The sequence below is a fragment of the Eulemur rufifrons genome, chromosome 15 (assembly GCF_041146395.1).
Source record: "Eulemur rufifrons isolate Redbay chromosome 15, OSU_ERuf_1, whole genome shotgun sequence".
NCBI classification, from domain to species: Eukaryota; Metazoa; Chordata; class Mammalia; order Primates; family Lemuridae; genus Eulemur; species Eulemur rufifrons.
Window position 1 is genome coordinate 64,273,907 of NC_090997.1, and position 25,421 is coordinate 64,299,327.

General features: G+C 34.2%; 1 protein-coding gene and 1 non-coding gene across 3 annotated transcripts in view; both read right to left on the reverse strand.

The window, feature by feature from the left end:
• Positions 1-25,421, reverse strand: part of REV3L (REV3 like, DNA directed polymerase zeta catalytic subunit) — a 171,222-nt gene that overhangs the window by 39,087 nt on the left and 106,714 nt on the right. For both annotated transcript variants that reach the window (XM_069488947.1, XM_069488948.1), the window contains 7 exons: positions 22,662-23,569; positions 20,791-20,870; positions 19,355-19,480; positions 14,157-14,349; positions 12,659-12,770; positions 7,087-7,202; positions 4,623-4,741 (listed from right to left, as the gene is read on the reverse strand). In XM_069488947.1, the coding sequence (XP_069345048.1) occupies positions 4,623-4,741; positions 7,087-7,202; positions 12,659-12,770; positions 14,157-14,349; positions 19,355-19,480; positions 20,791-20,870; positions 22,662-23,569 (1,654 nt within the window). The remainder of the gene's footprint in view (positions 1-4,622; positions 4,742-7,086; positions 7,203-12,658; positions 12,771-14,156; positions 14,350-19,354; positions 19,481-20,790; positions 20,871-22,661; positions 23,570-25,421) is intronic.
• Positions 9,766-9,868, reverse strand: LOC138396211 (small nucleolar RNA U13). Its single transcript, XR_011235675.1, has one exon. It is a non-coding gene; the product is annotated as a small nucleolar RNA U13 (small nucleolar RNA).

Sequence of the window (25,421 nt, forward strand, 5' to 3'; positions counted from 1 at the left end):
AGAGTCACTCAATTTCATTCCAAAAGCAAAAGTTTAAATTGACAGAAATGTCTCCCCATCTTCAGAATATATAGGTAAAAGCTATGTTAATGGAAAAAGAATACTGAAAAAGGGCCCAAGTTAATAAAATGTACTTCTACTTAGATGATCTCTTAGAAATAACTACAAGACAAAAGCAATCTAGATGATGGCAGGTATTTCAATGCAAAATAGAAATTAAGGAACCAGCAGTCCCCATTCTTAGGTCAGCTTGAGATTCTAAGGAATAGTTCAAAAAGCACTTCACATTTGTATATTACATTATAATTTTAAATTATTTTCTTTTTCACTCTACAATCCAGGGAGTACAAAATGGGGATTGAATGATAATCTTATCTCAGTACAGTGACTCAAACTGGTCTTTTTTTTTTTTTTTTTTTTGAGACAGAGTGTCGCTTTGTTGCCCAGGCTAGAGTGAGTGCCGTGGCGTCAGCCTAGCTCACAGCAACCTCAAACGCCTGGGCTTAAGCAATCCTACTGCCTCAGCCTCCCAAGTAGCTGGGACTACAGGCATGCGCCACCATGCCCGGCTAATTTTTTTTTTCTATATATATTTTAGTTGGCCAGATAATTTCTTTCTATTTTTAGTAGAGACGAGGTCTCGCTCATTGCTCAGGCTGGTCTCGAACTCCTGACCTTGAGCGATCCACCCACCTCGGCCTCCCAGAGTGCTAGGATTACAGGCGTGAGCCACCGCGCCCGGCCTCAAACTGGTCTTAATTTATTATACAATTTCTGTTGATCTCCAGAAGAATAGCACCAGAATGTAGCATACTTCACAGCATGTATGTAACACACATGCGTGCACGCACGCCTCTCATAGATTGTGAAAAGGTAAAAAAGGCAACAGGATGAGGTAAAAAGCCTACAAGATTAGATGAAGAAGGATTATAAAATCACTACTAATAGCAGGATGAAAACCTACATTGAAAGCAGTAAAAAGCAGAACAGTTCTAAAAATCAAGTTAGTAATCAATTTAGAAAGTAAACCTAAATGTCTCTCTCAGAATGCAGATAAAAGAGGACAAAAAGATGAAAATGATTAGAGGGAAGATATGGGGGAAAGAGAATAGAGAATTAACATATAGATAAATAGGTTCCTAATGGAAAGCCTAACACAAAAGGGATAGAAGCAATAATCAAAAATATAATTCACAGGACCTTAGATTTCTCCTCTGCAGTTCTAAATTCCGGAAGTGAATGGCACCACACCTATTTAAATTTTTAGACTATTGTTAGCCCCAAATTTTATACGTAAGCGTAATAATTATGTACGAAGAAAACAAAGCTACTCCTTGAATTCTTTTTTTCCAATGATTTTTGTCCTCCAGCCCACCTTAGCCACCCACTCCCATGATCATACCCCAGGATCTATTATTACCAATAATCATACCCCTTCTATAATCTCATGCATCCCATTCTCTGACCACCATCTCCTGTCCTTCTAGCTTCCTTCCTTCAGTGCCTCAACCTCTCTTTGTTCCTTTTTGAGTTTAAATTCCATAATCAATAACAGTAATTACTGTCTTTGCACATACTCTTCATTTCTTTGTCCCTTTCCTGCTGCTGCTTTTTTTTTTTAGACAGTCTTGCTCTGTTGCCTGGGCTAGAGTGCCGTGACGTCAGCCTAGCACACAGAAACCTCAAATTCCTGGGCTCAAGCAATCCTGCCTCAGCCTCCTGAGTAGCTGGGACTACAGGCATGTACCACGCCTAGCTAATTTTTTCTATTTTTAGTTGCCCAGCTAATTTTTTTTTTCTATTTTTAGTAGAGATGGTGTCTTGCTCTTGCTCAGGCTGGTCTCGAACTCCTGACCTCAAATGATCCTCCCGCCTTGGCCTCCCAGAGTGCTAGGACTACAGGTGTGAGCCACTGCGCCCAGCCCATGCTGCTTTTTTTTTTTTAAAACAAAGCCATAACCCTTTGCTTGTGAGCTGTGGTCAAATCTAACCCTCTGTTACTGTACACTTGCATGTGTGAATTTGAACATAGCTGGCAGGTATCACTTTAATTTCCTGATGCAAATCTCAAATGGGCTCTTAATGCCAGTGTTTATACTGTATTTTCTTAACTATTCACTCTCAAAATCTCCTAGATAACTATTCCACACTCTTTCCTCCTCAAACTATTCTATACTATTCCTTCCTCAAACCCCCAAAGCCTCTCCACAGTTGTCTCTCAGCTGACAGCAGTGATTCCTAGTTTACTGAGCAAACTGAAGCAATCACAAGAGAACTTCTACGGATTCTCACTGCCACAAATGCCCACTTACCAACATCACAGCCATATATTCTGCCTCCTACCTATTAACAACAGAGGAATCAGCTGTACTCCTACTTTATCTAAACCCAGGACCCTCCACTAGTGCACAAGAGATGGCACTCAATAAATATTTCCTGAAATGAATTAAGTCTGTTTCCAGTCCACTTAGCAAATTCTTGAAAGGCCTAGATTAAGTATAATAATAAGATATATACTGTATCTAATATAATAAATAATAAGATATCCAGAAGGCCTCTAAGTATAATTTTCTGGGGAAGAGTCATTTATTCTCATTTAAGTAGTCAACAAATATAAAATAAGCATTACTAAAATTTAAGAGGCATTGTGTTTGTCACTCAGGATTCAAAGTCCAGAGGAAACGGCAGGAATTCTATGTTCAAAGTAAAGTAGGGGAATGAAAACTAGTACCTGTACATTAAAAAACAAATTTTTAAAAATAGGTAAATTATCCAAATTTTAACTTCCTCATAGTTGCTCCTCACATTTACAAATAAAGATAAGAGATGCTACATACTCTGCCTAGAATTAAGAGAAAATCTTTGGCCCTGAATTTTCAGTGAGGACTAGAGAAGGCCCTAAACTTTGAAAAAATATTTACTCTCTAATGTATCATTTTCAAGCTAATAGTGGAGTTGCTACTGCTGCCTTTTGAGTATTCAGAGATGAAGAAAATCCCTGAGAATCAAGATTCAGTAATTTATTTTTTGTGTTTATATTCTTAATTTATGTATTCATCTCAGGCAATATCATACTGTTATTTGAAATATATAATAAAAATAGACACACCAAATACACCACAATCTCTGTACCTTCCATATCCTATGCTGCACTGCTAGGAATTATTTTGAAGTCACTGGGGACTCTTGTGCTCTTATAATATTTTCAGAACACACAGGATAAAATCATCTTCAAATATTGTACATTTTGAAATTAGATGAAATGTGAGTATTTCAGAACTTCAGGCTCATGGTACAGAGAGGAAATATAAAGAACATATTTCCTTATGTGATACAATTACCATGCAATAGTAACCCAAAAGAATTGCATAGGGCATACCTGGAAAGTCAAATGTTTATATAAATTCAGAAAAGCCAGAAAGTTCATAGTGAATAATGAGTATATAATATAAAGTGTGTAATGAGAAAGTAGTTTCAAAGAGGAAAAACAATCGATGAATGAACTTTCTTCTAAATATAAACATTTTAGCTAAATTATCCAAAGTCCAAATCTAAGAACAGACTGATTTACAGTGGTATCTTTTCACATTTCAGTAAGAGAAATCAGGTATCTGCAAGGATGTCAATATTATCTAGGAAAATCCTATCTTACATTTTTTTTATGTGAAGTAATTTTATTTCTCTAAGTGATTGCAAATTACTGGGATAGTTTATTGAAATTACTCTACCAAAAATCCTTATTTTGGCCCTCAAAGCCTCAATTATTAACTACTTCCAAGTATTATCTCTCCAACTTATCTTATTAATCTGACACAATATAATATTAATATCCTTAGTTTGAGAAGCTCCTTATGTCTAGACTAAATTTTTCTTACTTTAATAAATCAACAAGGCCAAGCTGAATTCATCTGGCCTTATGTGCAAAATTATTTAAGTGCAAAAAATGATGAAATTATATAATATTCAACACATATAACAGACTATTTTATTATTGCCAAAGAGAGGTCTAGCTATTGCTACCTTAGACACCAATAGAAAAAAATTAAAATTCATTGATAACATTTAAGTCTAATACCTCTATAGCTTTGCATTTTTATTATTTTGTAACTCTACCGAAGTAGTTCACAAAAAAGTATAAATTACACAGTAAGTCACACTAATACTTTTTTTTTTTTTTTTTTTTTTGAGACAAAGTCTCACTCTGTTGCCTGGGCTAGAGTGCCGTGGCATTAGCCTAGCTCACAGCAACCTCAAACACCTGGGCTCAAGCAATCCTTATGGCTCAGCTTCCCGAGTAGCTCGGACTACAGGAATGCGCCACTGTGCCTGGCTAACTTTTTCTATATATTTTTAATTGTCCAGCTAATTTCTTTCTATTTTTAGTAGAGATGGGGTCTCACTCTTGCTCAGGCTGGTCTCGAACTCCTGAGCTCAAAGGATCCACCTGCCTCGGCCTCCCAGAGTGCTAGGATTACAGGCGTGAGCCACTGCGCCTGTAGTGAGTATTAGGATACTCTTAATAATTTTTTTTACAGCAAATATTGTCTGACAATATAATAATTAAATCACTATATTGATCTAATCTCTTATTTCCAAACAAAATTTTAGATAAAGCACCTTACCTCATTTCTCATGATTCTCCAAAGATTCAGTGTAATTCGGCCAACGATATTTATCTCACTCATTGTATCTGATCCATACTCATCTCTTTCAGCTGCAAATCTGTTCTCAATTTTGTCATCTATAGAAATGAATAGAGATTGTATCAGGACTCACAGATAACAAATTTCCAATCAAATTATGCCAAAGAAAATGAGAATAATAAAAATTAAAGACGAAGATTAAAGGTGAAATGTAATTCAGTCTATTTTATATTAGACTTAGAGAATAACCATTATTTTGACTAAAAAAAAATTTTCTTTCTAAAATTATGAAAATTCTATAAAATAAATATACCTGAAATCTCTCCCTCCCTTTCCCTCTGTGTGTCTCTCTCTTTCTCTCTCTCTCTCTATATATATATATTTAAACAATAAACCCTATTTCTTTAAATTTGGTAATTTCTGGTGCTTTTTTAAGAGATGGGGGTCTCATTATGTTGTCTGGGCTGGGGTACAGTGGCTATTCACAGGCATGATCATGGTGCACTGCAGCCTGGAACTCCTGGGCTCAACTGATCCTCCCACTTTGCCTTCCAGAGTGGCTGGAGCTACAGGTGCATGGCACCATGCCCGGCCTGGTGCTATTTTTATTAACACCTAATGCTACATTTCTTTGATATTAGCATGAAAAAGGTCCAGTGTTAAACTGGTCATTTCTTGGAAAAATTGGTAGAGTTTTTAACCTAACCAATTCCCTGAAAATTTGTTGACATCTATTAATGATGTTCATATTCAGGATGAAATTCTCTTAACTGCGTATAAAGAATTAGATGAAGAATTCCTCATAGCAAATAGACTTGTGAATCTAGTTTCTTAGGAGATGATTTTACCTGGAATAGAAATTAAAACGTGTTTCTCAACTACATAACACTAGGTATATGTGAATGTTTATGATTAGAAGCTCTAGAATAATAAAAATATTTACTATATACTGAATGACTATTACGTTCTAGGAACTTTATTTCTAGGAACATCATTTCTTTTATTTTAATACAACCACTCTAAGTTAGTATAATTTTCATTTTGTATTACAGAAAATCCTACTCGGAAATGTTATGAATTATCCCAGATCATATAGTAAGAGAACTAGTATTCTAAACCTGGATTATCTTACTCCAAAGAACATGTACCCCCATCCAGCTAACTCACTTTCTTTTTTAAAGAGATAATGTTTAAAAGTTGACTTTTTTCCCATTTACCAAACACATATAATGTTTATGTCACAATCGCCCTATGAGATAAATTCTATTATTATCCCTGTTTTACAGATGAATAAACTGAGGCAAAGATAGGTTAAGTAACTTGCTTGACATCACATAGCTATATAGTGGCACAGTCAGGATCTGAACCCAGGCAGTCTTTCTCCAGAATCTGTGCTTTTTACTGCCACTCTAACCGTATCCTTTCTATTGTACCACGGTGCTTCATAAAAAATAGTTTCAGCAGTGATTCTGAAAGGACTTGAGCTTTCCTTCACTCTTCTGATCCAGAGTTGTATGTCTTACCTGTTACAATTAACAAATGTACCTGAACACTAGTGATGTCACCACTGAATATTCAAAAACCTATCCCAAAAGAGATGTTGGAAAAATTGAGATATACCACTGTTCCTATCACGTGAAGGATCCAGAAGCTACAAAAAACGCATGCAATGAAAAACCAAACTTGGTTAGAGTATCTGTGCCTTTTTATTCCAATCTTTTGCAAAGCTCAAAATATTTACTGTCCTTGAATCTTCCAGCTTCAAACTTTCCCTTTAAACTTACCCAAAAAAGACATTTTATTGAAGTAATAAGCTCTCCCCGGTGGTCTCTTGATTAATTTTATCAATTTTATATTTGGTCTTTCTGCCTCCCAAAGTATACGTCACTTTGTTCTAGTTGGACTTGTGGGGGGACTTTGAAACAAGTTTATTAAAAATCCTATGGTTATACAGAAAACCTAATTTTAAAAATGAATTATAAACTCTAATTTGGATATGAATAGTATTACTCCCCTTTTTCAATTAGAATCAAATTTTTGGGAATAGCCTTCAAAACTCATGTGATTATTTAGCCTGATGCCCAAATAAAAATCAAGGGTTAGTTAACTATTAGTATTCTGTAACCTATCCTATCCTTCTTCATCAACCAAATGGATCAAAAATAGAATCAGACTAATAGAATAAAATTATGGTATATCAAGTCAAAGAAGTGCTATGTACCTTCATAATGATTATGAAGATTATCTCATAATACACAAAAATGTGTGATAAGGTGCCAGATAAAGGAAGTAAAATAGAAATGGAATATATGATTATTAAAAAGATACCTATATGAGCAAAAGATTGACATTTTAAAACTCAACAAATATACTAACAGTACATATAGCAGTGAGATTAATTTGCTCTGTATCTGAACCACAAAACATTCACAATACTACATACCTGGCACCCGAGAGATCATCTGACATAAGTTAACACTTAAAGCAGCAGCCCTTTGTAAAAGATAGCCCCAGGAATGCATCTGAATTTCATATCCTAGCAGAATATCAGGATCATACCTAAAGAAGAAATGAAAAAATTAAATAAGTACCAAACATCTGAACCTTTAACCAGAGGAATTGTTTCTTCATGATAGAAAGTATAAAAATAAAAATCTATATTCTATAATGGTTCTCAGATGGGGAAGGGATGATACAGTAGTACCTATAGAATTTTTACATAGGAAGGGATAGGTGGTTAGAATACTTGATTTTAAAATTTTTTTTATTTTTATTTTTTGAGAAAGGGTCTTGCTTTGTTGCCTGGGCTAGAGTGCAGTGGCGTCATCATAGCTCACTGCAGTCTCAAACTCTAGGGCTCAAGCCATCCTCTTGCCTCAACCTCCCGAGTAGTTGGGAGTATGGTGCATGCTGCCATGCCTGGCCAATTTTTCCATTTTTTTTTTTTTTTTGGTAGAGACAAGTTCCTGATACGTTTCCCAGGCTGGTCTCAAACTACTGGGCTCAAGAGATACTCCCATCTTGGTCTCCCAAAGTGCTGGGATTACAGGTGTGAGCCACTGCGCTAAGCCAGAATACTTGACTTGAAACTACTTTTGTAAAGGGGGTGTAGTTTTTACTTAGACTGCGTATTTGTTTGATATGACTTGAGAAAGAGGCTGATGGAAATTGGGTGGGGGGCAAACCATTACCAGTGAAATGGGTATGGCAAGGTGAAGTGTGAGGGCATGTGTAGGTCTTTGAAAAAGATGTCCCAGGTCATTCTATTGCTATTTCTCCACCCTTCTAATCTATACTGTCCTTAAACAGTTTTAGTACTGAGAAAGAAAATGATAATACCTTCCTTTTCTCATTTAATTTTAGTAATGATTTGGTCCTCACATGAAATAAGGTCTAAGTAATGATAAGTTTGTCCTCTAAACTTAGGAAGGTGATTCAGCTTAATGAAAGAATGAAATATTAGTAGAGGTGAGATTAACGTAGGAATTTAGGAGAAAAATGTGCTCATTGTGGTCACAGAGTTGCATTGGTAAAACTGAACTGACAATCTGCATCCAACTCAGGAGTCTCTTTGTGGCTCTTCTTAGAACCTCCATGTTGTAACCACCATGGAGGAATGTTTGGTTATAGTATAAGAGAAAATAAACATGAAGATTTACTTTAAAGGGAAAATTGTAAGGGGAAGAGAGGAACTGATTATAGTCATAAGTTTTGAGAGCAAAAACTACAGTTGCTCTATCAATTAGAAGCTCCAAATTACTTTGATTATTGCATTCTTTATAAAAGCCCAAAGGTAGAATGAAATGCCACAAAATTTAAAAAGTTGAGTTTTACATAACTACTCATGAAGTCACTCTTAATTGTGCAACGTGCAGCCTGTCCAAATTATATCACTTAACACCCTAAGCCTCAGCTAAGGTCTACAGTATTGGATTACACTGATTTACTGATATAACCTATCTATGGCTATTCTACAAGTCTATGGTGTAACAATGCATCATAGGCAGATCATGAGATCTACTTTTAGAACTGATATGCTAATATCTTATACTTCTGTAGCTACTTTCTTAAAATGAGAGTTCAAAGACTTTAGTTTTTACTTAGTTAATAAAAATTAGAATGTCACAAGAATGTTTTCTGATTTTTAATCCTGGAGTATTTAAGTGGCTGATGTCAAAAGAACTAGCTTCAAACTTCTGTGACAGCATCCTTTTTATTTTTCTTATTCTCTAAAGGGACATTCTATAATATATTCTCTGAAAGTACATTCTATAATATAAATTTTAATACCTGGTGATCTGCTCATGACCCACTGCTTTACCACAGACTTGCAGAGCAGACTTCAAACTTGTTAGGAGAAAAAGATAACAGACATATTATCCATGTGTTTTTTGCTATACGAATAGGGTTGCAATGTCTACGAAAATGGCTTAATTTAATAAATGCTTATTAAATTAATAGAACAGCCAAATGCACCTCTTTACCAACCTATAAAAAAGTGTCTTCTTGGGAGAGTGCCACAAGACTGGTAATTCTGGAACAAAGAGCAGCACTGTGGCATGAGCATGGGGAAGCAAGAGAAAGCAAGGCAATGAGCAACAATGAGGTGAATATGCAGAAAGGAAGTCCAGAAAGATCTCAGGGTACTCAAAGAAACAGAAGTATCCTAACACCCTTCTTGCTTAGTCTTCCAAGACAGCACTCAAAACCTTACCACATCTTTGTTGATACCAACTTCATCTCTTCCAATAAAGTTAAATTCTTCTTAGAGTGAAGATGGACTATCTACTTGTCCAGGACATCTCCGTTTAAAACTGTCTAATGGCTAAATTGGAGAAACTGGCGCAGAAGTATCAAGTGGCTCTAAGGATCCTCAGGAAATCAGAGATCTGACAGATTCCCATACACACACAAAAGAACACACACATTTGACTGCTTAGGTACTCAGTGACTCAAAACAGGCATTACAATGTGGCCATAGTTGATCTTGATCTTAAGAGAAGAATTTGGAAGATTCCTGGAGCTGCTATCACATATATTTCTAAACACAGTAACAACATGAAGAGGATTCCAGATAATTACAGAGCCCTCTTGTTACAACTTTATTCATTCATTCATTTAATGTCAGATGGGTAATATGCCAATGTCATAACAAGGTTTGAGGTAGGTGCATCTCACACATGAATGTGAAAACCCAATCATCCTGCTTATGAACTATAAAGGATCTTTTATAACTTCTACAAAGATAATTCTTCTAATTTCTTCATCTGAATCTTTCTCATTCATGCAACATCTTGTTACAGCAAGAATTATTATTCTAGTTAACTATTTGTTCTATTGTGGCAACTGAGTTGACTAAGTATACTCATTTTTTGACAATGTTTTGAAAATAATTTTGTCTCAATAAAAATGTTGTCTATTTTTACAAACTGCTACTGCTCAGAAATGACTGCTGAAAAAAAACAACAAAAAGTTACCCCTGTGCTTCTCTTAATAGATTTATTTCACAGATTTTTTTTCTTTAGAAGAATTCTATAGTTGCTTCAATGTTTTTCAGATATATTACATATATTTATTTTTTTGACCTGGAGGCCATTCTTAAGAGACTCTTAAAGCACATAAAACATCTGTTTCAAGTTCAAAAGCCAAAGGATTTCATTTTTCTTCTGTGAAAGTACTTCGTGACAATAACAAGGTCTTGATGATTTGTTCTTCAATTTCAAGGGAGTTTTATTCACTCTATCAGGTGTCTCAAAGTTACAGAAAGAACAAGGTTGGGTAGATGGGATTAGCGGTAAGGAAAAAACAAAACTGGATAAGATGGAAGCAGCAGAAATAGGAAAATGGCTTTTGCTTAGGTAGAAAAAGCTACTTCAAAATTAATATTTTAAATAACCCACTAGCATTTATACAGATGAGAGATTAGGGTACTCTAACTAGGGCAGTAGCAATGGGCATGGAGGGGAAGGAATGATCTTGAAAAATAATTCTGAGGTTAAATGGATAGGATGTAATGTAAATGTAATAGGATATAAGGAAGAGGAAAAGGGAAGAATCATAACTTATATTTAAGTTAGGGGGACTGGGTAAAATGTAAAATCAATAGTCTAAGGAAATATAGAAAGAGAAAAATAATTGTGACAAGAAGATGATGGATTTGGTTTTATTTGTTTAACATTACATTACTTTTTGTGTTGGCAACCTGAGGAAGTAAATATTAAGAATGGAAAAATAAAGACAATAAAACTCTTAAGTTGCATTTTATTTATATTTAGTACCTAGCACTGCAGTTAACATTTAAGTGCTAACTATATACGAGGCACCAGGCTAAGAGTTTTACTGACATTATCTACCCATTTTACAGATGAGGAAAGCAAAGCTTAGAAAGATAAACAACTTGCTCAAGACAAAAATACAGTGCTGGCTGACTCCAAAGCCTCTGTTAAGTAGGTACTCAAAGAATGAAATAATCTTCTTGGAGGGTCGCTTGGACCAATATATAAAGGAGCTACAGAATTGAAATGGTGATATTTAGGCATTTTTCTTCTTTTTTAATAGTTTTATTTACTTTACCCCATTTTCCTTAATGATGCTTTATTTTATAGACATTTAAGAAAGTTACTATACTTGCAAATGCTTGGCAAAATTCTCAATCAACAGGCAATCCTATTGTTAAATACACCTAAAAAGAAGACAAGCATACACAGCCCATGGACATTATCAGATATGTGCTGGTACACAAAACAGTATTGACTGAAACTTTTACATATTCCTTTTGCTAAGCCATATTCCTTTTGCTAAGCTGTTTGGAGAAATAAGTGTGGGCACTGAAAGTATCTGACATGTTGATGACAACCACTGCGAGAAGACTAGGTAGGACTGACAATGGCAAGACTCAAATGGATGGGAATCTATCCAGTCACAGTTCTATAAACAGTAAAAATACTTTCCTCTTTTTTCCTCCATAGAGCTGTGCGTAGTAGCATAACATTCTTGATGTTCTGTCACTTAAATTTTGTTTTGTAGAAAGCACATGTTCTGGTTTTCTAATTTTCAAAATGGTTTGTGTTAACCTATCTGGGATTCAGTCCAATAAATCTGTAGAATATCATCTTGATCTTTAACACAGAATATTGGTTCAGTTTTTATAGGACAGAGTTCAACTACATAGGCAGAACAGAAATGGGTGAGGGTAACAACATGCTCAAGGATAGCTGTTATCTGTACACCAGGATCCAAAGAGTATTTTCTAGACAGCTTTAAGTATTTAAAAACCCAAAACCAGCAATGGGAAGAAAACTTAAGTTCCTAGAAAGTGAAGCATTTAATAAGAAAGTCTATGGCTACCAAGAGTTACAGTCTTGCAAAAATGTAAATGACCCACTTTTTTATTTTTAAATTAAAATATTTTTGTTTTAAAAAGATCCTTTCCATAAACGTTGACAAGAATCTACTATCAACCTCAAGACTAATTACCAAATGGTCAAAAGAGATTTTTTAGCAACTGTGTGCGCAAGATTATGTACCAGATAGTGCTAAATTTATGAACAGATTGCATCTGAAAGCTTTTTGGAAATATTGGCTTTTTTAGAACTCAGAAAGAAAAAAAAAAAAAAAAAAAAAGAAAGGTACTGAAATGGTGGCTGGCTCCCAAGGTAGAAACCTATTTAATGAATAATATGATTTAACTTTAGTACAATTTCCCATTATTTCAGCACCATAAAAAAAACATCCTAAAATCCAACTGGGAAGCTAGCAGCTAAGCAAATATTTCTCTTTCACTGGCCCCTCAATTTTGAGAATAGAATACATTCTGCTTTTCTATCCCTTATCTGATGGAAATGGTGATGGTGGGGGGAGGTAAGTGCAAAAACTTTCCAGGAATAACTCTCTACTTTCAAGGACCACAGGAAGGGATTCCCTTCTTCTTTCCTACCTTCACTTTTATTATCTGCAACAGCATGAAAAGATGCTCTGAACAAAAATTGGCAAAATTAGAAAATACAAAATGATACCTCTTTATTATATTTGCAATTTCTTGGAAAAGTGCCTTCTCATCAGCAGCGTAGGTAACTTCTAGTCCTGTAATTCCAGATCTAATAAGTAATGGGGTCTGATATCTGATATCTAAGAAACAAACAAACCATTTATTGTTTACTTTATATAATAGTACATTATATAATAATACTATATAATATAGAAGTAATATCCCTTACTTTTAAATAAAATTGTACTACTGAAATATTTCTAATTAAGAAAGCATTCCCCAAAGTAAAAACATAATTAACTCAATTTCTTGAAAAATTTCTTAAAAGATTTCCTAGTTTAATATACAACTAGAAATTCAGATTTCGTATTTTCAGTTATTCTCCTAAAAAGTCTGCATTCACAAAATTCCCTAGATAATAACATATCACCCATGAAGAATTATTACTTTGTTTCTGTCTTTACTCTTTTTAATTGGAAGAGCTTTGCTTAGCAGAGAATTTTTTAATCAATGTTATGCTGAAAAATGTTTAACAATCACTTCTCCAGGAAAAAAAAAAAAAGGCCCTGATTTGTAGTGCTTGCCTATTTCATGACCTAAAGACCCTCTCCCCCAATGGCTGATTTCAAACTACCAAAGTGACATTGACTAGTTCAAAAAATTCATGAAAATTCAATAATTGTTTTTGTGAGCTGGTGGTATGGGCCAGCTCAACCAAGCACACCACTTATTAAACTGCAAATTCTTATATGGTTTTATTCTGTGCTAAGACTTCCTCCTCAGTAGACTGAATTCATTTGTAATGGCTACCACTTAAAGCTACAGATGACATGACATTTTATAAAATGCCTTACACAGTATACTGCATGAAGAACCTCTGAACCGAAAGTATATGTATTTAGAAAGAGACATAAACAAAGTGAGAATATATCTTAAAAGACTCATATAAACCATTAACTTAGTCACAGTAGTAACTTCCTAAAGAGAAACCCTATATTAGTAGCAAAATATTTGCATAAGCATATATAAGGAAGACTATACATCCAATCTAATCATTTGATTCCGTATTAACAATAGTTTATAAAATAATACTTAGAACAAATTATATATGCTATTTAAAACTTTTATTAAGATCTTTATATTGTATTGCTTCTGACTTTTTTTAAAAAATAGAGGCAGGGTCTCACTATGTTGTCCAGGCTAGAGTGTTGTGGCTATTCACAGGCATGATCATTGTACACCAGAGCCCTGAACTCCCAGGCTCAAGTGTGATCCTTTTGCCTCAGTCTCAGAGTAGCTAGGACTAAAGGTGTGTGCCACCACACCTGGCTGCTACTGACTTCTGACAATAATTCAAGAAAGAATAATGAATCTAGGACACAGTTATATACAATCCGCTACACCCCAACCTTTGCAAACATTTAGGAAGGAATTCTTAAGCTTGCTTGGATTAGATCTCCAGCACAGAAATTCTCCCTGTTGCTCCTAGGGTGGGCAAGTATATCATTAATAAAAATTAACAATACCTTGACTGGAAACTGTCTTGTCTTTATCAATCACTATTACACCTGTGAGTTCTGTTTTTTCTGTATCTGGTAGTAGAGTGTCAGATGAGATGCAGTAGAACAGAGCACAGATTGGGTCAAATTCAGGATCTGGTTCTAAGTCTCGTCTCGTTCGAGCATGTAACTCCACACTGATTAGGGTAAGATTTTGTATCTATAAATGGAAATAAAAATTATGCCTTAAAAATTTTTTTTGAAGACACACACAAAGCAGTATGTTTTACTAAGAGTCTAAAAAAATATGTCTGTAAAACTACAGAAAATATGGCCAAAAATGACAAAGTCACAATTTAACACTCTACAGATTAAAACTAAAGATTTTTACTTCCAAGATTAGATTAAATCAATTCATGTCTTTATTTCAGAAAATCTGCTTGTGCTCTAATTTCTCAATAACAACACTTAAAACTTTTTGTCTATTTAATAAAATTTATAGTGCCTCTCAATTCTTTCAAGTCTGGTTTGAGAAACAAGATGACTAGTCTAAGTGGTTGTACACTGAAACTAAAGTCTGTCACTTTTTATTCTTATTTATTTTTTTTGAGACAGGGTTTCGCTCAGTCACCCATGCTAGAGTGCAGTGGCATCATCATTAGCTCATTGCAACTTTGAACTACTGGGCTCAAGCAATCCTCTTGACTCAGCCTCCTGAGTAACTGGAACTACAGGCACACGCCACCACACCCAGCTAATTTTTCTATTTTTTTGGCAGAGACAGGGGTCTTGCTCTTGCTCAGGCTGGTCCCAAATTCCTAGCCTCAAGCAATCCTCCTACCTTGGCCTCCCAAAGTGCTAGTATTACAGGCATGAGCCACGGTACCTGGCCACTTTTTACTCTTTATGCTGTTTAACTAAACTATAGTTTTAACTAAAAAGAGAGGCTTTTTTTTTAAAGTTCCTACTTATTAATTTGCTACTACTTGAGGGCTACTTAGACTTTTGCATACACTAGGTAGTTTTTAATGATAGTTTTTCCTGGGGAACCTGTTATGGTATCAACTACACAATAGCCAGATTTTTTACTCATGTACACTTTCTCTTTGACAAATAATGTAAAAAAATTAATATTTGCTTTTCACACTTATTTTCCTATGCTAATAAAAACTCTTCCTTTACTTGATATCTTGTGACACATGAAAAAATAAACATAAAAAAATAAAAACTCTTCTTAATTGTAATCCTTAGTTTTCTTCCTAAAATCAAGACAAAGTAGGTAGAAACTCTAAGAAAAACAAAATATAGATTGAATTCATGATTATAGCTGGAATTATACCCCATCATTTTACCACATACATATACTTTGCAATGGAAAATAGTAGACTACTGTTACAATATTGGTATTTATTCAGATCACCTAAATTTAACAAAATTTGGATTTTGTATTTATCTTGCATGGAAACTGTTGAAACAATGTAAATGCAAGGCTCTTACTAGTGATGGGAGTAGAATTTGGTAAATATCTTTGGTGGAAGTATCTATTAAAATTAAAAATGGACATATCCTTTGATCTAGCAATTCTACTCCTGAGAATCTTTTATCCCACAGATATACTCATCCATGTGGCCAAAATAAAGGCACAAGGATGTTCATGCCAGATTACAATAGCAAAGACCGGAAAAAACCTAAATGTTTATCTGTTGGGGACTGGTTACATAAATTACATGGTATATCCATAAAGGCTACAAATAATGCAATTCTCTGTAACTTTTAAAATTTTCAAAAGAATGAGCCAGATCTACGTGTCCTAATGTGGAAAGGTCATTATACTACATTGGGGTAAATGGAACCACTGTGTATATTATGCTTTTATATATGTAAGAAATGCGAGTACATGAATAAAAAATTTCTGCAAAGAGACATAAAGAAAGTAGAACTACTTACTGCCTTTGCAGAAGGAAACTTCTAGCCTGAGGTGGCAGAGAAGCTTATTTTTCATTGTAAATCTTTTGTCCTGACTGAATTTTCCCATGAACATGCAATACTGCATGTGTTCATCATTAATTTTGTTATTAATTTTTAAAATATAAAGAACATTAGTTATGTTTGTATAAGACTTAAGAAATAAAACAAATACAAATCCACCACTTTTCTCAGAAATATATATTGCTGTTTCTATTTTAAAAATATTAATATTAAAAAATATCAGGCCGGGCGCGGTGGCTCACGCCTGTAATCCTAGCACTCTGGGAGGCCGAGGTGGGCGGATCGTTTGAGCTCAGGAGTTCGAGACCAGCCTGAGCAAGAGCGAGACCCCATCTCTACTAAAAATAGAAAGAAATTATATGGACAGCTAAAATATATATATAGAAAATTAGCCGGGCATGGTGATGCATGCCTGTAGTCCCAGCTACTCGGGAGGCTGAGACAGGAGGATCGCTTGAGCCCAGGAGTTTGAGGTTGCTGTGAGCTAGGCTGACGCCACGGCACTCACTCTAGCCTGGGCAACAGAGTGAGACTCTGTCCCAAAAAAAAAAAAAAATATCAAACCAAATGAAATCAGGAGCTAAGGCAAAGAGCTTTTACTTTTAAATGCATACTCTTTAGAACTTAATTTTTAACAATTAGCATGTACAAATTTAGTAAATGCAAAAATTTTAAATGGAAAATTTCTCCCACAAACCCAAACAAAACATAACATTCAGTTTAATTAGAAAAGGAAGAACATGTGGAAAGACAATGGAGAAGACTGTGAAGACAATTTCAGGTCAAAGGAGTCTTGGAAATTTATTTATTTACAAAGCCAAATTTTCACACTCAAATTTTGCTTTTCTATTCCTTGATACAAATGCATTACTGTGCTTACGGGTATTTTTTAAAGCAAACTATTCTATATAAAGAGATGGTGAGAGAGATGTAGTGAGTGTGACTAGGTAAGAGGGAGATAAGAAAGGGGGGCAAAAATTACAACCCTTCTCTTGTGCATTGAATATGCAGAAAAAAGAGAGATTATCCCAGGGTAATAGAAATAGAGGGAAAGAATGCTATGGGCACAATATCCTAAAAAAAAAGAAAAAGGGAGAGAATCATGCAGAGATTTTTTTGGGTTCATTCCCCGTTTTGACCACCAGGAGGCTGTTATGTGCTTGAGATGAGGAAAGCCTGTGTCAGGAGGAAAAGCTGTCAGCAACACCCAGACCTCCTGAGTGAATTTGACTTCAAGAGGGCCTGTGATTCTGAAATGCGGTTACCCAGAAAATGTAGAAAATTACATATTTCAAATAAGAGAATAATCAAATATAAGACGTCTTTTGCTAAGGTCTATCACATTTACTTAATAAATATTTTTGACAATGTATTTTTATTTTCCGATTTCGGGTATACATTTTATAAGACATGTATTCCTGAGTTTATCACTTAATTTATCTGGGCTTTGGGTGTCAGTATAGTCCCGGGTACAAAATAGGGACTAAAGGAATGCTATTAAATGAAAAAAATGAACAAATGAGTAAATGAGGGAGTAAGACTATGTTCCAATCTAATTCTAAAAAAATGTAATTCTCAGTTCAAATTTAGGGTAAAAATGAGATCAATATTAATATTAAAATTTATCTTGCAGTTTAGGTTAATACAATTCCTTAGAATAGTTTATGACAAGAATTGACTTGAGCACAAAAAATCAAACTAAAAAATCAAATTACAACTTAAAGGTGGTTATGAATTCTTTGCTTTAAGGGCAAAGACATAAAACAACTATATAAACTAGCACTGTCCAATACTAATATTAATATATATTTATATTTTAATATAATGGAAGCCACATGTAATTTAAAAATTTCTAGCAGCCACATTAAAAAAAGCAAAAACGTTTAAATGAATTTAAAAACTTTTTTTTTTTTTTTTTTTTTTAAAGAGACAGGGTCTCTGTCAGCCAGGCTGGAGTACAGTGGTATGATCATAGCTCACTGCAACCTTGAACTCCTGGACTCAAGTGATCCTCTTGCCTCAGCCTCCTGAGTAGCCAGGATCTACAAGCGTGTGCCACCCATACCCGGCTAATATTTAAATTTTTTTTTTTTTTTTTTTTTTTTTTGTAGAGAAGAGGTCCTGATATGTTGCCCAGGCTGGTCTTGAACTCCTGGCCTCAAACGATTCTCCCACCTCAGCCTCCCAAAGTGCTAGGATTACAGGTGTGAGCCGCTGCGTTTGGATGAAAAACATTTTTATTTAATCCAATGTATATCAATAATATTTCAACATGAAATCATATAAAAATTCCTGAGATATTTTACATTATTTTTCCCACTAAGCCTTTGAAATTGGTTATGTATCTTATATTTATGGCACATCTCAATGTGCATGCTAAATTTTCTATGGAAATACACTGATCTATGTTTAGATATAAAATTTACAGTTAAAAAATACTTTTACATACTTAAAATTGTTCCAAACATGCTTAAAAACTTTTCAATGAATATTAGTTAATTAAAATTAGGCATAATTTAAAATTCAGGACCTGAGTTGTATAAGCCAAATTTTAAGTTCTCAGTAGCCATGTTGCTAGGAGCTACCATAATGACAGCATAAATACAGACAATAAAAATGTACTCTGATTTCCACCTTATTGCCAGTCAGATATGTGCTCTGAGTTTGTTTTCTGTATACAAATAAATTTATAGTGACCCATTCACATATTCTTTCCAATCCACACTGTGACTGATGTACATTTCTGCAAGACAGAGTCCCACTCTTTGGCATAGAATCTACACTGTGAAGATGACTGGGTTATATAGAGATTACGAGAATGAATGAATCTATATTCTTCTGTAACAAGCTCTAATCCACTGAGTTAATCAAAGAGAAAATACAAGTAAATATCACATCTGGGATATGATATAACATCCTAATATAACAATCCCCAAATAACAAAATATAGACTTCCTAATGGTTCAAAAATCTTTTCTAACTTTACCGTTTATAAGCTGAATTTCAGTTATAAGATTTGTGAAACCACAAAGTAGTCTTAGCAACTTATAGATGATTTAAAAGTTTTTCTATTAAATATAAATATATAAAACAGTTAAGAAATAGAAGAACAAAATGAAGATTAATTTGAATAGAATTCAATGCATTCCTCTCATTAAAAAATTTCAATTTTTTTTTTTTTTTTTTACAGAATAAGAGTCAAACACAGGTATATGCCCTTACTGTTGCAGTTTTACCTCATGTAAAGCTTTTGCCTCCTGTAAGTTTTGTATGCTGACTTTGAAACCGTAAGTATTGTTTAATGATGGTCCATCAATCTGAGAAGTTTCTTTCTTTGGGGCATTTACTGCTGCAAATTGATTCTATCAAAAAGAACACACATAGCCAGAAAAAGATAAATGACCAATCTTTTGATTACTTATTCCCACTTAGAAAATATGCTTTATGTGTTTGGTAATAAATGATAAAACTAATATCATCTCTTTAAGTTCAAGGAAAAATAATGTTTAATTAACATTCTTTTCATGCTAGTAATTCAAGATACCAGAAATGGACATATGTAGAAATATCTGATATAATCTATAAGCAAACCGTATGTTGATCTCTGAGTTTACAAGCCCATTTGGGCTTGTAAATAGTCTTGAAAATAGTCTTGAGAGAGTTGACATTTATACCACATGGACATTTATCTTGACCTTTCTTGGAAGTAAGAAAAGCAGGCAATCAATATATTTGCAATTTCTTTGGCTAAAGTTTGTTAAAGATTTGAAATTCTGAATTTATATTTTACTCTAATACAACATGTGTCTGAAAGGTGAATTAAACAACGTAGATAATATTCGTGAGTTTAGAAAAAACAGAATCTTTTCATTTCTTAAAAAATATTTTTTCTGATTTCTAAATCCATAAACTGTTTTCACCAAAGTGTTGACTTATGTTTACAACACACTGGTACAGTACTTGCTTTTAATATATATATATAGCCTGTAATTCAATAATACTGTTTTATAAATGAAAGTTTAAAAAGTATAATCTCAAAATAGAAATACTAAAATATATTTTATGTAGTTAATGATATTTATGAGAAGTGGCCAATATGGAAGTGATTTCTATCATCATATATTTCCAAGGATACATGTCAAATGCATACTTTTTTCACATAATCATTTACTTCTAAGTATTGTCATATTTTTAGTATTTGAATAAAGACATTTATGACTTTTCAGAGTTTCAGTAGTAAATAATACTCTCCTTTGCTACTTAGTAAAAATTAATAAGGTTATATTTGAGAAAAAAGTAATAAACCAAGAAAAAGGATATATTTTTGGTGGGATCAAAAATCACTTACTTGAGCTCTGCTGTCATTGGATTGTTCTGATTTTGCCAGTAATCAGTTAATGTATTTGTATCCTCATAATCCACATTTTGGCTATCATATTCACTTTCTCTGTAATATTTGTATTTACACATAAGAATCTTTTAGATCCCAACAACAAAAAAAAAACTAAAAAAAATAGGCAATTTCTTGTTGTCTCAAAGATAAGTAAATAATGATGCAAAAATATCAGTAATAAAAATTTTTAAATTGAGACAAAGTTATCAATTATGTAACTGAAATCTAAGAATAAGACTGGATCTTCCACTGATTTTTAAAAATGTTTAGTATAGTTACCTTTGCTTGTGTTAAGAGTACTCTTCTAAGAGAGTCAGTATTACTTCCTTTCTTATTACTCAACTTCTGGGTTTTTGGTTCTGTAGAAAAAAATTTCATATTTAACATGTGTATCAAAATTACCTTTTTAAAAAAAACTTTTATTGTTCTAAATATTTAAGTACCACTTGTGAGTACTGTCCTATGAATTCCTCCAAAACTTCATAATTTAAAAATGAAACTAATTCAAGCCTCTGCTCTCCATTAAAGTAACCTTTAAATTTTGTGTTTTAAAATAAATACTCTTAGGTTTTAATTACCAAGTTTGATACCTTAGTCATTACCCTAGGCTATTATTTAATTCATTTATTCACTTATTTATCAAGTATCTATGACGAGAAGGAAAAGACATAGTGTCTGCCTTCATGGGATCTAGAGAGAAAATCAGACATTCATCAAAAACATAGAAAAACAAAATTATAACTGGAGTAAGTACAACAAAGAGGAATATAATTTGGAATGTTTATCTAGTCATGGATAAACATGACTTCTTTGAACTGCATTCTGAATAAAGTAATTAAGTAGAAACAGAGTGAGGCTTTTCCTTGATTACTGCGCAAAAAACCTGGGAATTACTAACAGTACATAAGATGGCTAGTGCAGGAGCCCAGGCAAGAGATGATGACAGCTTGGCTTAAGGTTGTCATGGTAGAGGTAGAATGAAGTAGACAGATTTGGGCTGGTTAGGAGATAAACAAGTGATAGGACTTGGTAATGGATTGGAAACCAGAGTGGGTAGTGAGGGAGTCAGGTATGTGTTAAAAATATATTCTATGTTTCTGACTTGTGTAACTGACTGAGAACCGGAGGCACTATTCACTCAAATAAGAACAGATGGATTTCTAAGTGTGGGAATGTATATATGTATATGAATGTGTTAGGCAGGTGGTGGTCAATGTGTACAGTGAGATCATGAGTTGGTTTTAAAAACACTGGTTTTGAAGTACCACTGAGCATTCAAGTATAATGCTTAAGTAAATCCAGCATAGGCAGCTGGATATAGTGTTCTGGAGCTTAAAATAAAGTTCTGAACTGGAAATTAAAATCTGTGAGTTATCTGTAATAATCCCGTGGGTAGGATATTAGATCATTTGGGGAAAAATAAAAAAGGCTTAAGCCCAAGCCTTAATAAACTCCAACATTTAGATAATAAATGACAATAGTGAGAAGAGCCTCAAAGAAAAGCAAGTTGGGAGAAAAAAAGAGGAGGAAAGCCAAGGCGAGAAGAAGCTCCAAGAAGGAAGGTATGGTCAAATGGCTTCTCAGAGGACATATGATAAGACTAAAAGAATACCTAATGGCTTTAGCTACAAGAAGTTTATTGGGAATCTATACAAGAGCCATAATGGTGGAATGGGGGGGGGCAGAATTCAGTGGGCTAAGAAATAAACAGAAGTCAACTAAACGTAGTTGTTAAACCAGAGAAACTGTTTAAGAAATTTGGCTTTGAAGCGGAGGAGACAGAGAATTTGGCTGGAGATTTGAGGTCAAGGGAGGTTTTTATTTCTATTTTAAAAGGTGCCAGAGGCTTGGGTATGTGTAAAAGCTAATGGGAAAAATCAAGTTGAGAAGAAGGTAAGGCTTCTGAAAGCTCTTGCCTTTTCCTAGAAGGCAGGAAGATAGGATGGAAGCAAAATAAGTAGATTTCACAGCAGAAAGATGAAGAAGTGTTCACATGATGACTTTCCAAGACATGACAAAATAACAACTTTTTATTTGCTGAGGCTTAACTACACTTAAAAGCTCAGATTTTTCAATGCACAGTCTAATGTTGTCTTCATTCCTATCTTTGAAGAACAATTATGAAAACTTTCCATTATCTATACACTTACCTGTTGATAAAGGGCTAAGGTCAGTTACTTCAGGAAGGCTTTCCAGTTTTCTCTGTATGATTGGTGTACTATGAAGGCAAAGTGATTCACCTTTCCCTCTTCTTGCCCTAGCATTAATTGGAGATATTACTAGACGTTCCCGAGGCTCACTGCAGGGGCTCTTCTGTATAGTATTTTTTATTGGCTTTAAGAAATTCTCAACAGCCAAAGAACGCAGATCCTCTACTGGTGACGAGGGTCTATCATCTCCATTTAACGTTCTGGAATCTGGGGATGTTGCTTGTTGCCAAGGGGGAATTCCTGGAGAACCAGGAGGACTATAACTAACGTAATAGTTATCATCATCATCTTCATCTTTCTCAGGATCACTTGCAGAGGCAACTGGTGGTAGCATCTGATTTTCACTTGCAGTTTGACTCCATCCTGTGGTTGGTACTTGTAAAACAATCTGAGAACTATCAACATCTTCCTCGGTATGTGCCGTAGTGGGGAGTATATGTGGACTTACATCTACGTTTGGAGGCATTACAGATTTGTCATCTGGGTTAACTGAAGAGCTAAAGTTCTCAGCAGATTTTACTCCAGTTGGCTCAATTTTAGGCAGTTTCTTGGAACGTTCATATTCTTCTTTGGCTTGAAGCCACGCTTGAACCAGTTGTCGACTTGGGGCACATTTGCAAGGCATGATCACAATTTTTTTATCTTCAACCATTTTATGGCTATTACTTGATCCTTTATTGCCAATTCCTTGGCCATTGCGAAGGGGTGACCCTGGTCTTGGATTTTGAGTCATTGCTGAGAATGCTGTTTTCCACAGACGAAGTCCTTCCAAGGAAAAGTCTCCCTCAAACTCAGCCAGATCATTTGGAAGTCGAGTTTCCACCATGAGGAGCTGTCCACCAATCTCCCTATAAATGACATATTTTAGGACAACTGTTTTGTCTCAGAGAGCAATTTCTAAAATATTTAATTCCCTATCCTAGAGATTTTTAAAGTCCACTTTAGAGTCTTAAAAATGCCCATCTCTTTCTCCCCACAGTGCCCTCCCCCACCCCATTTTAGGCAGGTATACTCTATCTTTAGTCTCAATATGCTTTTCCTCACAGATATATGACTAACATCAATTTAAAGACTACATCCCTGGATTTTACCTACTGCTTTTTCCTATATTCTCTAGTATCTATAGTAATTTAGCAAAGCCAGTCAATTTAAATGAATCTTTGTACCCCACCCCCAAGTGCTCTCAAACATTAAAAAAATCACACAATTGAGGTAAATTACCCTAATTCTTTTTTCCCTTTACATGGCAGGGTTTAACACCAACATAAGAACTTAGGAGTTGGTAGAGTCCACAGGATGCATACCTTAAATGCTACTAACGTATGTATATGTGGGGAATCACTAGTTAAAAGACAGTCTGGTTTAGCTTCCAATAGTTACAAATATTAAGTGAAACCTCCTTCTCTAATCCATTCATACTATTTCTGCCTATCGCAGCAACATAAAATAAGTCTACTTTTTATTTCTCATGATAACTCTATTACAGATATGAAGATAGTTTTTTCAATCACTTCTCCTTAAGGCATGATTCCCCAAATGTCCTAGTCATCAAAACTCAATTAACTGGATTCATGTTTTCTGAATTGGAGCTGAAGGAGGAACATCAGGTTTACCACAGTTCCTTGTCCTCTTTATATGGAAGATTTTGGCCCCTCCTATTAACTCCGTAACCAGCATCCAGCACCTTCCCTGTTCCCACTCCTTGGCTATGTGAAAAATTAAAAACAGAATTATTTCTGTTGTAGGAAATGAGTACACATACTATGTGATCACACTCAACTCTAATACTAATGATACAGAAGCCAATAATGATAATGAATTGGTGAGGTGTGGTAAATTCAGCTTTCTTGCACATTATCAGCAGTATGGTAATTGCTACAACTCACTGGGAAAAATTCATAATACATATCAAAAGCCTTAAAGTTTTCAGTAATCCTACTTCTAGAGCTATAAGAGAAAACTCCAAAATAATTACTAATTACATACTAATTACATAATTTATCTAGTGACAAAACAGGATACAATTTTTCTTTCCAATAATATACACATGATAGAAAATTATGCAGCCATTAAAATGCTTCAAGAATCTCATAAATTTGAAAAATGTTTATAATATCATATGTTAAGTCAGTAATCTGGATACAATACTCTGACTATATAAGGTCACACTTCATAGAACAAAATGAAGTAAAAACTATACATTATAACATTGAAAAAAAAGAAAACAGAAAACACATCAAAATATTATGGAGGCTGTTACCAGGTAGAGAAATGGTGTGATTTTTATTTCTTCTTTTATACTTCCTGAATGCTCTACATTGAATACAGTTTCATATTTTTAAAATAGTTTTTCGAAAATAATTATTGTCCTTTTATTTTAGCTGCAGGAGAAGTGTCAAAGTTGGACAATAACAACCAATAACAACACAAAGTTAATGACTAGCACACAAGTTTGCTAACTAAAAATTTAGAAAATATGTAAGGCTGGGGTAGAAAAAAATAGTTTGATTAAAAAATATACCATAATAACCACTGATAAAGTCAAAGTCCCCAAAATAATGGAAATTAATGTCTAAGGAAAAGACTGTAAATATTCTAGCAGTGAAATAAAGAATAAGAGTCCTATGTGAGTTCTAAGCAAAACAAAACAAAACTGTGTGCTAGGAAGCAGGAGACAGCGTTTCTGCCCTTCAGTTTAAG